The sequence below is a fragment of the Arvicola amphibius genome, chromosome 7 (genome assembly GCF_903992535.2).
Source record: "Arvicola amphibius chromosome 7, mArvAmp1.2, whole genome shotgun sequence".
NCBI lineage: Eukaryota > Metazoa > Chordata > Mammalia > Rodentia > Cricetidae > Arvicola > Arvicola amphibius.
Window position 1 is genome coordinate 82387537 of NC_052053.1, and position 12137 is coordinate 82399673.

Consider the following 12137-nt stretch of genomic DNA (forward strand, 5'->3'; position numbering starts at 1 on the left):
ATTTCTAGGTCGTTCTTAAGATCAGGTGCACTCAGCTAATGTAACTAGTACTGAGATAACAGGTTATCTCAGTGTGCTCCATCTTTATTTTATAAGAAGTACCAAGAAAGAATGAGATCACAGTGCTCAAAAGTCTTAAAAACAACAACAACAGCAACATGACATGAGCTGGGTTTTATGCTAAGAGGAGAGAATACTTTGAAAATACAGCTGGCTTTCCTAGACATAAAACATTGATTGCCCCTTTCAGTAGTGTCTGCTTAGGAGGTGTAAATGAATAACTTACTTAGGACTAATTTTTCCAGAACACTATAAGGAAAAAATAGATATTTTCTTAAAACAATCCCTTCTAGGGGAGGGGAGAGGTGGAAGGTGGGGGAGAGTGAAGAGGAGCGGAGGGAGGAGAGGCTGTGGTCAGGGTGTATGGCACCAGAGAAGAATACATAAAGATAATGTTTATTTCTCTTTATTTATTATTTATTTATTAAGGCATGTTACAAAACAGAATTTTGTGTCTTGAGGGAAAAAAAACATCTGTGGCTGAAAACATCCCAGTATATACATTGTATATTTTAGTTTTGTTTAATGTGTTGAGTAGAAAATAAAACGTGGGAAGAAAGAAACAAAAAAAAAAAGAAACCTGGTTTAAAAAAAAACTGATAGTCACTTTCAGTGAGAAAAAGGAAAGCAGGAGCAGGGAAGAAAAATATTTAAAATGTTTCCCTCAGCTGCTGACTGCTAAACAAGAAAATTAAATGAACCCAAAGTGCGCATAACCTTAGATGTTAAAAAAGATGACTTTGTGTTTTGTTAGTTGGTATTAGACATAATACAAAAAAGCACAAGCTCATGCTAAATTGGCTTACAGAGATTATTTTTTTTCTGTCTGTTTTCATGAGATGAAGCAAGTTTGATGGTTTTGTGTCTATGCATTTATAGTCCTGTCTCTGCCAGAATTCTTTTGATTTCATAATGGGTTCCCACGTAGGCAAGGCTATGATCACTTATCACAAAGCCTTCTTGGGTCAGCAGTGCTACAGTAGCAACTGTTACCATAGCAACTGGGATGGGTTTTGCTAGGAGAGAACAGGGCCCTGATCATGGATAAGAGAATGATGAGTATGGGATCAGGTACAAAGAAGCACCAGGAATGAGAGAGATGATAGAGAAAGCTAAAAAGATGCCCGTGTGCTCTGTATCATGGGTTATATTTGAAATCAAACTCATCCCACTAAAATAAATAAATAATCAGCTTAACAAAGTCGGCTAAACAAAGAGGTAACTGGTGAGTAGTGACTTATTTAATCATTAGCCTAAAGGAGAGGCCCCCAGTGTCCTTGGCAGAGAGAAAAGGGATATGAATGCCTCACTTTGCACACAAAGATTTTCTACAGGTGTTCTCAGGGAGATAATGTTTATAATTTGTACAGAACAAGGAGTTAATTCTTATGTCTTTTATTATTCCTTCCTTCCATAAAGATTTCCTAAATGAGGCAGGGAAAGTGGGGACTAAAAAACAAACCACCAAAAACAATGAAAACCAAAACCTTAAAGCAAAGAAACCCCACCTACAGGTAGACGCTTCTCTGGCTTTCCAAAAATGTACGTGCTGTTAAAAGATATCCTTTTGAATAAGAAAACCAAACAAAAAAGTCATATATGCAAATACATTAAAATGGATATCTAGCCATATATTGATGCCTTCAGTGTGTCTCCTCGGGGTGGGGATTGCCCAGGAACTGGCACCATTGAGAATTTCCCACAGACCCAGAAAATATGAAGGACCTTGGATTGCCTTAATGTCAGTGTTTAAGCATCTGGAGAGTATAACAGCAGTGCCCAGCTCCAGTTGGTTCTCATTGCTATAATCTCCTCTTAGGGTCCTATGAAGTACTTTCTACTTCTTAGGTAGCTGTTCACAGTCCTGATGAGAATAGGTGTAACTAAAAGCAAAAACAGCTCGTGGCAGTGCCCACTGTTCTGTCTACCCGGTGAAGACAGATACTGTCATGGATTACGGATGTAGCTGCTGACAAAACACCCACATACAGAAGATAAAAAATAAAAATAAGGTTTTTATAAAGTTTCTTTTCTTTTCTTTTTCTTTTTTTTCTCTTTTCTTTTCTTTTCTTTTTTTGAGACAGGGTTTCTCTGTGTAGCTCTGGCTGTCCTGGAACTCACTCTGTAGACCAGGCTATCCTCAAATTCACAGAGATCTGCCCCTGACTCCCGGACTGCTGGGATTAAAGGCGTGCACCATCACCCCTGGCTTAACGAAGTCTTAAGAGCAGGAGCTAGCTACCACTGTTGCTGCATTTTGTAGAAAGCAAGCTTTGGGAAATCATTGCAAATTTCCCAACAACTTGTCAGTAAGAGAATTGGCTTTATCAAAAAGTACTGGGTAATTAAAGCTAGAAATTCTTTTCCTTCCCAGGAAGACTGTGGGCCTAATGAGAAATCTTTATTTATTTATTTATTTATTTATTTATTTATTTCCTAATGAGAAATCTTAATGAGGATCCTGGGAAGTCTTTTTAAAGATTCAAGGGTTAACTTTTCAGTGGGAATTGCATTCAGTCGTGTCTAGAGTGCTCTGCTCTAAGTCATATGAGAAACCTTCTGGCTTCATCATCGTCCCTGCTCACAGGTAGCTAGCAGGTTTTGATAGTCCAGATTTCAGTAAATTAACTCTACAATCTGCTAAACCAGCGTTTTAGTGTTAATTATCTAATTATAACGTTCCAGTCAGTGATCGTGCAAGTTTGTGTTGGTTGTGTCTCTTTCAAAACCAACTGAAGAAAAATCCTAAGCAAGGCTCTATAACAGATCAGTAATTACTATTTGAATTTTACTTCCAGAGGTATAAATAGTGATAAAACTCTCATTCCCCATTTTGACCTAAACCCAACAACTATATTTAATTTTTCATGCATAAAGAAAGAAATTATTTTAAAAAGTCTTTTTAAATTATCATAAAAGGCAAAGCCAAGTCCGGAAATCAAGTCATGATTCTGGGTTCAAGGTCTGGATCTTTGTGGTCTTGAAGTCACTTAATTTACATCTGAATTTTCATTTGCATCCAAGATATTATTTCCGGACTTTTTACCATTAAATGCATTTTTAGAAACCACCAATAACTTAACCAAATATTAACTAAGCAGTTCAAATGAGTTTAGCTACTCTTCATTTGAATACTGTATCTTCAATCTTAGAATAGAGACAGCATGAATTAATTCTATGAAAGCATTTTGAGCAGAAAAATACAATGCACAGTGCCTGGATGTGTGGTACCAAGACACGGTAGCTTTCTACTGTGTGCACACATCATCATGGAAGACCAGTGATGAACTACTGCCCCATGTGCACACCTCCTGCTGTGCACATATCAGTCCTTGTCATCATCACGCTTTCATTTCATGATGTGTAGTTCCAAAGTGCTATAGACACTTGCTAGCTGATCATTTCTGCATAAGGAGAAAGAATATACAGGAAAGAGAAGAAAGAGACGGAGCAAAGGGAACAGTAGGGTAGGAAAGAAACCTTCAAAAATTCTTTGGTGAAAAGAAGTGCCTACCCAATGCCTACCTAAAGCTAGGCAGATTAATTCTACAATGAAGATTTGAAAGGTTATACTGTATCAAGTTCTTTACATATTCTAAGTCAAAAAGGAAGCCTAAGGGGGGATGTCTATAATATCTATTTGTCTATAGATGGAAATATATCAGTTCCAACAATCGTGTATTCAGCTATAAATTGAAAGAAGTCAAGATCAAAATACAAAGTCCATTTTCTTTTACATCACTTAGTGACTCAGTTCCCAAATCCATGTAAACTTCATGAAGGTTCTTGAGAAGGTTTCTTTCACAACCCCAGAATTTAATGGGAAATCCCAGTATATGGAGAGGCGTCGATATTGCCGATGAATGAATTAGAAACAGCATTCAGCAGTTACATTTGTTAGGTACAGGTTTATAGAGATGAGAAGACTGGCGGCTGACAGTATGAAAATCCAAAGAGAGAACAACAAGAGCAAAATTATAACCATCAGACAGAATGGCCACTGATTTAAAGACTAACACTCCTACATGCTTCTTAGGGGAGAGAATTTCTACCAACAAGGATGATGCCAAGTCTTTAGAAAATGATACATTTTCATACTTTATTTAATTAAAGTCAATGGAGGAGTTGTACAATGTACCTTTAAAATATTTCTACTGGAGTAGAATAAAGTATTCACTCAGAACACTTGGTCCTCCTATACCAGATTTACTTTCAAAAATACAGTTTTTATTGTATAATATCATGCAACTTAACCTGCCTTCATCTTTTATGCTATAATCTCTAATTCTATGGTATCTCTTGTGGACACAGAAATTACTTCCTTTTTTTGTCCTTGTGATCTAGTGTGTTTCCTGGTACACAATTTTAATAGGTTCCACATATCGGCTCTCCCTGTTTCGGTCACAAAACAATACAGAATTGGATCGGCGACACAGTTTAGACTCGTCAAAGCCACGGTGATTCGGTATGCTGTGAACGTCTGCTTTCCGGACTTGTCATTGAAGTTCATATTGCGTTCTAAGATGCAGCGGATGAGCACCATCACGTGGAAGGGCGTGAAGCATAGCACGAAAGTCAACGTGATGCCTGCAAGCAGCTTTATGATTCTTCTCTTCTCGCTGTTCTCCGTGGCTTGGTTGTGCTGCACGGCTTGATAGACTTTATGGTTGCAGATCATGATGGTGACCAAAGGCAGCGCGTAGCCCATGCAAGTCCTGAACAGGTTGAGGTCAATCTGCCAGGTCTCCAGTGGGTATTTGTCGTAACACAGCGTGAAGTTGGACTTCTCCGCAGCGCAGTATTCAACGCTTGTTTCATCTTTCCACAGGAGGATGGAGTTAAAGATGGATTCCAATATCCAGATAGACAGGCTGCTCAAGAAGGCAAATCTTCTCGTTCTCAGAAACGAAAACTTCAGCGGGTAGACAACTGCTAAATAGCGGTCCAGGGCAATGCAGGTGAGGAAGGCCGTGCTGCTGTAGAAGTTCATGTACGTGAAGAAGACACTTCCTTTGCACAAGGCGGGAGAGAACGTCCAGTTGTCTTTATTCCAAGTGTAATTGATCCACAGAGGCAGCGTCGACGCGTACAGCAGATCGGACAGTGACAAACTGAAGAGGTAAATTCCTAGCTCGTTTTCCTTCTTTGCCTGCAGAAAGGATACACATAAAGAGCCAACGTTGGCCGGGACGCTGACTATAAACACAAATATGTAGACCACTGGGAACAAATAGCGATCTAGGTCATGCTGCTCTTCAACACACGTGCTGTTCATCGTCATTGTTTGACATTTGCAGTTACATTACTTCGTAGGCTGTAGACAGGAAAGGAAGCCTTGCCTCGTTAAGATTTCAATGTTAATTTTTTTTTTGGCTAGGAGTTTTTTTTTCTTTTAGATTTTCCTTGGTTTTTGAAGTTCTAATCAGTTCATCAATGCATTCAGGGAGTGGTTATAGATCAAATGTTTACATAGACTGTCACCACCAAAAGTCAGCATCCATGCTCCTGGAGGTGACATAAAGTTGTGAACTGAGTTTAACCACCAGAAGTCTTCCTGCTCAACGTCATGGGCTGTTTAGCTTTCTTTAAAGGTCACACACTCTCAGTTTGCCCTTTTGAATTTTACAGGAGATTGGAGACTGGTGCAAATATGAGCACGTGGGTTTTATTTTCACGCACTCTGGCATTCTTTCCAAAGTGTCCCGCTTCTGTAATGAGAGATGAACTAGGAAAAATTAGATACTTACGAGATATACCCCCCGATTACTGTTGTGGCTTCCAAGCAGCCATCTTTTATTTATTGAAAGTATCAAATATTTTCAATTGAAAAGTGCTATTCAACTAAAGCAATTAATAAACTTTAGTAAATAAAATCAAACTGAGATGTTTTTACCTATTTCAAATAAGAATTTCTCAAAGGATGCTAGCTTATAGAGAAGTATATTTCTCATCAGACGATGCCTAACAATCAGAATCAAAGTTTGTTAAACATTTAAAGTCATTTTGGTGGCTAAAAATAGAAAATTCGGTTATTTGGTTGTGATGAGAAAATGCTTTTTTTTGCTTTGGAGTGTACATAAACTACGTGGCTACATGATTTGCCGGTTTTAATTTAATATACAATATCACTATAAGGCACCATAGTTCATTGAATTTTAATACACAGTACACAGCTTCTCCCTCCTGTTTCTTATGGGATGTAGCTCATTGTACCACTTCCCTTTCATTCCATAAAGGAGGGGACAGAACACCTCAATGCTGGGAGAAGGCTGTGATTACCAACTTCCATCCTCAGAGCTGCTTAGCTCCGGGGCTCGTTCCTTCATAAAGTAACGATGACATAGGGAAGTGCTCCTCATTCCTTGGCTGGTGGGGCCACTTGGTGGTTTGGATGGGTACTGGCTGACTGAGAGTGTCCAGTTTGTAAAACTGTCAAGCTGTACACTTGATTTGAACAGGTTCAGTTGTAAAACTTGGTTTAACTATGTGCTTAGTATATAGTCTTCTGTCTGCCTGAATACAATATTGTAAAGAAAAGGAGAAGAAGAGGACTCAAACTGCCGTGGTGCCTGGGGTAGAAAGCATCTTGACAACACGTTTGGCACGGAGATGGTCCACACAAGTCTTCCTAAGAAATTAATTTACTTCTTTTTTTTTCTTACATGAAAATTGGTAAAATCAATAAAAAAAATCATTTAAACAGTCATGGAAAGATTCACAGAAGGTAAGGATTTACTAAACAAAAAAAAGTTCTTGACACCTAGAAGAAATGAACAAATATACGTGTAACACAAAACGTGTATTTAATCAGTTTTAAGAAGTAAAAGATGGAATCATAACACATGAGGAATGAAGAGAAAGAAAAACAGCAGCGGAGGATGATTGCTCTCTCCCGTAATTCCAGTGTTTGGGAAGCTGTGGCTTAGGGATGACGATGAATTTGTAAACAGTCCGGGCTATAGAATGAAATCCTGACTCAAAAGCAGGGGAGGAAGGAGAAGGATGGAGGAGAGATAAAATGTTAAGATCCGAATAGCCAGGTTTTCTTTTAAAATTAGAAGAAATTTTAAAAAAATAAAAATGTAATAGTGAAAATTCCTTAGAAGAGGACAATAGTACTTAAAGCTAAAGAAATCGAACAAAATTATCAGTGTAAAAGAAATAGGAAAACATCAAAGATCCATGGAGAATAAACAGAAAAGGTCAGTGCATGTGCAACTCAAGCTCCAGGAAGGAAGCAAAGGGAGGTCAGTGAAAAGCGGTGTTCACAAACATTGTGGCTGATTGATATCTAGAACTGATCAGGGGCACGCATCCCTCTGACTCGTGAAGCTTGGGAAGTGTCAGATGGCGCAAAGTGAACCTTTGGTACACACTGTGCTCAAACTGCAGAGACCAAAAACTGAGGGGAGAAAAGGGCCAGGGAAGAGACGGCTTACATAAAAAGGATACATTCCAGGCTGATAGAACCAGGTGACATATTCCTGTCTCTGTGTTCCAAGAAAATGGATGTCATCCTATCATTATATTCCCGGTGGGATTAAACTGCAAGACCTGAAGCAAAACCTAGACATTTGCAGGTAACTATCACTCGGGAAATTTACTCCTCACTTCTTGAAGAACCCTTCAAAGGCTCTCGACAAAGACAGAAAGTGACACTCTGAAACACAGGAAGGACTGCAAAAAAAGCCTGCTAAGGACGGGGCTTTCATCAGTGCCAGCGAGCACACCCTTGGGTGGGTTTACACATCGGAGGGAAAACACTTAAACTATAAAAGTCCCCTCTCTTGAGACAGGACCAAGAATAGGAGAATGGGGCAGAGGGGGCCTCTTTTTTGTGTGTTGCTAATATAAGTATAGGTTTTTCTCCACAAAAGCATGAGACAGAGAAAATTATTTAGAGAGGTCTTAGAGTTCTCAATAGAATTCATTTCTTTAGTTCTAAACACACTTCCTGCCTTGCCGAGAGCAGTCACTTGTCGGAATGGCTAGATGAAACAGATCGTATCTTATCTGTTGTGCATCGGAGGCAGCATGGGCTTGTGCTTGCCTTTTTAAAGGCTCTTCCAAGTTTGTTTTCTCCCACGTAAGTTAGTATTGCCTGATAGGGTTGCCTGTCAGGCCAAGAACCTAGCTCATGGAAAGCCATCTGTTAATGTCAGCAACGCTCTCTCTCCCTCCTACATCAAGAGCATCACAGGGTAGCTTAGGGACTTGGTACATATGATACCAAGCATTGCAGGCAGCACGTTCATCCAATGGAAGTGCATCCAAAAGTTAACAGGATAAGCAAACCATATTACTTCTGTATCTTTCCCAATAGTATTTATACTGCATTAATGGAATTTTAAGAAATAATTTTTGCCACCCTCATTGAAAATATGGATAATATCAACTTGAACTTTTGAAGTGCCCAAAAGACAATTTACAGCCTAGCTCTAAAAATAGTCTAAATAATCGATGACATAGCTCAAAGCAAACTGATCGTACACAGGATTCCAGAGGTATTTGCTTTCACCTGTGAGCTTGTTTGCTGCTTACTGGGTCTCCACGTGCCTCTGACAGTTGTTAACAAATAGTTACAACTGATGCTTACTGACATTGGAAACAAAATTTTCTAACCTCGCGTGATTCCTGGTGAAACTGAAGGCTATTCCTAGACCCATTGCCCTGGTGAGAAAATAGAAGTAAGCAGTTATACCTCCCAGGATGACAGAGATTCTTCCGGAACCATTCCAGGGTCCCAATAGCTGTATCCAGAAGAGAAGGCTGAGCACACACAGTCTCCTTAGCTCTACCCATACCTTCTCCTGACTGGTTCCAAGTTTGAGACCTGACATCCCCTTACCACTTCTCAAAGTAGAAGAAACCATGTGTCTTCCTCATTTCCATCTCACTTACAAAGTTTCGTCTTATATTCACAAAACCCAAACCCAGATGAAACGCCACGAACACCGCTTGATCGCTAGGCCCAGTGTGCTATGTACTTTGAACTCTCGTTCTAGCCTTTAGTATCATACTCACCCGTTTCGGGAGTGATGCTTCTCTTGACCGAGGAGACTGGCAGATCTGCTTGTATCAAGAAGAGAAACCAGTTGTGTTGTGGGGACAGGAAATTGCAGTCATATTTTGTCATAAACCAATGAGGAAGCAGCTTCTTAATGAGAAGGCTTACATTATCTGAGTTCAAACAAAAGGATCCCTTCAGTACTTTAAATGATGTTTGGGTCATTTATTGTGGGGTAATTTTCTTAACTCATTTTTCTTTGTCTCTTAATTATACGTGCATACTTACATGTATGCTTTTCTCTTTTCCTGTATATGTATGTGTGCATGGTGTGTGCACACGTGTGTGCAGTGCAGGTGTGTCACCTGTGTGCATATTTTTTTGGAATCCAGAAAAGGATGTCAAGTGACCTGCTTCTCCTTCTGGGGGACTAATAGGATTAGATGTGTAGTATTTGATTATAGAAATAAATTCTCTTCTAGTAACCCTCTGAGAATAGAAAACAGTGATGGCTAAAAGCAACCAGAGTGACTGACTCAGGCAAATAGATAACCATGAAATTTGAAAATTTGCTTGTGAGTGATGCAGATTATTATTTTTAAAAAGCTAATGCAGTACTTTAAGGTGACTCTATAAGTGGTTTAATACGAAATGAAATCAAGTTTCTAGAACATCCTACTTCTGAGAAAAGTTAAGAGATCATTTTTAAGCTCTCCCCTGATAAACTTTAGAATTAGAAATAAGGGGAAATTATTTTTTGAGTATGAAATTAATTTTTAGTGGAAAATTCTGACTTATTTTTAGGCTCTAGTTAGGATAGACTGGGTTGGTAGGTGGAAGAATGGAATCATGGGATACAGCCAAAATTTTTTTTATCTTGGAGTAACTAGGGGATATCAAGAATGTGAAAGCTTTGGAAAGTCTCTTCACACGTCTCTTAGAATCATAAAAATATGCCTGACTTTGGTGGCACACACCTTTAATCCCAGCATTCGGGAGGAAGAGGTAGGCAGATCTCCGAGTTTTGAGACCAGCCTGGCCTACAGTTCCAGTACAATCAGGGATACGCAGAGAAACTATCTCAAGCAAACAAACAAACAAACAAAAACAAACAAATGAATAATTTAAAATGCATTTGTAAAGCACTCAAGATTGTAAATATTAACTCAAAACCTCAGGGTATATTGTCATTGAGATGATAAAAAGTGTAGGTAAAATGTAAAAACTGAATGGCCAAAGGCTTCAGGGGCCGTGCTGGGGGGGGGGGTGCTGACTTAATGAAGTGCTCCCCTGCATCCATAGGGATCTGAGTTCGATTCTCAGAACCAGTGTCAGAAAAGCCCAGTGTGGTGGTACACGGTTGCAATCCCAGCATTAGGAAGGTAGAGACAGGCAGTTCCTGGTTAGGCAAAGCCTGTCTTAAATTTTAAAAAAAGAAGAAAAAAAGCAAAGGATGATGGTTCCAGGGTAGCCATCAGACTGACACACACACATCTGCATACATGTACATACATATGTGAATCTGCACACACATGCACGCACACACATGCATACAGAAGAAAGGCCTAAACTTTACCAAGAAGAAAATAATAATTTCTGTTTAGTCATAACTACAATCCCCAAATCTCTTTTTTTCTGCTTGGTTTTGCACATTTGCCTAACTATTGTTTTCTACTTCTAGTTTTACCTCGACAGACCCTACTTCTGTTTTTAGAGAAAGAGCATTTTCACATCCATGTCCAGTTATCTATGTACTTTACTCTTCAGAAAAAAAAAGAGGATGTAGTTAGAGAGCGTGAAATACAAACTTTCACTTCTGCTTAAGTAAAGAAAAAAAAGTTAGTGGACTACGACAAAGCCTTGCTTACTTCACACAGGGAGACCTTCACCAGCTTTTATGGATTCTGCACCTTGTTTAGTTAAAAATATGGCAGTATCATATTTTAATTATAGGGATATTTAATATGAATAGTTAGAAGTTTCAGAGCCCTGAGATGCCGAGGTATTTTAGCAATATAAAGATCAAATTAATGAACAGTTATTGAGAACAGAGAACACTGGCTTTGCCAAGTCAGAATTGTTTTGCAGTCAGTTTTCTTGTTCTGAGATCACAACGCAGGCACTTGACATTGGCTAGAGGCAGCACATGGGGCTTGAACTAGGAAACAAGGCAGAAGAATGTGGACCTGCTGGATTAGTACTTCTCCATGGGTAGACAGTGGGGAGGATTATTCTGGTGATGAAGGCTCCTTTTGTTGTTTTGAAGCTACCTCACTTGCCTGGTACTTTTCCCAAGAAGAAAAGCAGCAAGTAAAGAAAGCAGGATCCTGTTCTGACACCCCGCTATGTGTTCTCATTTTTATTTCTTTTTATACATTCAGTTAGTCATTTTGTGTTGGTTGCCTAAAGAGAAAAGATTCTTTGCACAAAAGGGAAAGCCTATGAATTGAGTTTCAAAAGGGCACATGAAGGAAAAAGGAAAGGAAAGGAAAGGAAAGGAAAGGATGGGGTTCTGGGCTGTTTGGGGGAAAAGCTGCTGAGATACAGTGAGGTTTTATCCAAACTCAGATGTGATAGATGCATAAAGTACATGCCTTTCGAAAATTATGAAGAAATAAATATAGGTTAAATGTTTACACTAATTACATTCTGTGATGGTAATATTCTTAATATTGGGGTTTCACAAAATCTACCATTGAAGTTAATGTTCTGTCTTAACATGAATGTGGCTGATAGCAAAGATCAAACAATGCCTCTTTGCTGTTATCTCTGTTGGGCCATATCGTACTGGATGTTGAAATAATCTCCCTCTTGAACTGCGTTGTGGTTTGAACATGAAATGTTTTGCAGAACCTTATGTGTTAGAGTGCTTGGTCCCCCTGGTGGTGCTATTCGGGGAAGGTTGTGGAAGCTGTAGAAGTTGGAGCCTTGTTGGAGGAAGTGGGCCAGTGAAACAGGCCTTGATTTTGTCTAGCCTGACCCCACTTCCTGTTCATTGTCTGTTTCCTGGTGGCAGACACACTGTGACCAGTGACACCCATCACACCCTGATGCCATATCATGTCTATCA

At 39.3% G+C, this 12137-nt stretch overlaps 1 protein-coding gene across 1 annotated transcript; it reads right to left on the minus strand.

Annotated features, from left to right (window-relative positions):
• Positions 1-3721: 3721 nt before the first annotated feature.
• Gpr65 (G protein-coupled receptor 65) lies at positions 3722-9143 on the minus strand. Its single transcript, XM_038337400.1, has 2 exons — positions 9085-9143; positions 3722-5768 (listed from the first exon to the last, which is right to left on the minus strand). Exon 2 carries the CDS (start codon positions 5339-5341, stop codon positions 4328-4330), a length of 1014 nt encoding a protein of 337 aa, XP_038193328.1. The 5' UTR covers positions 5342-5768; positions 9085-9143; the 3' UTR covers positions 3722-4327.
• Between the last annotated feature and the right edge of the window lie 2994 nt (positions 9144-12137).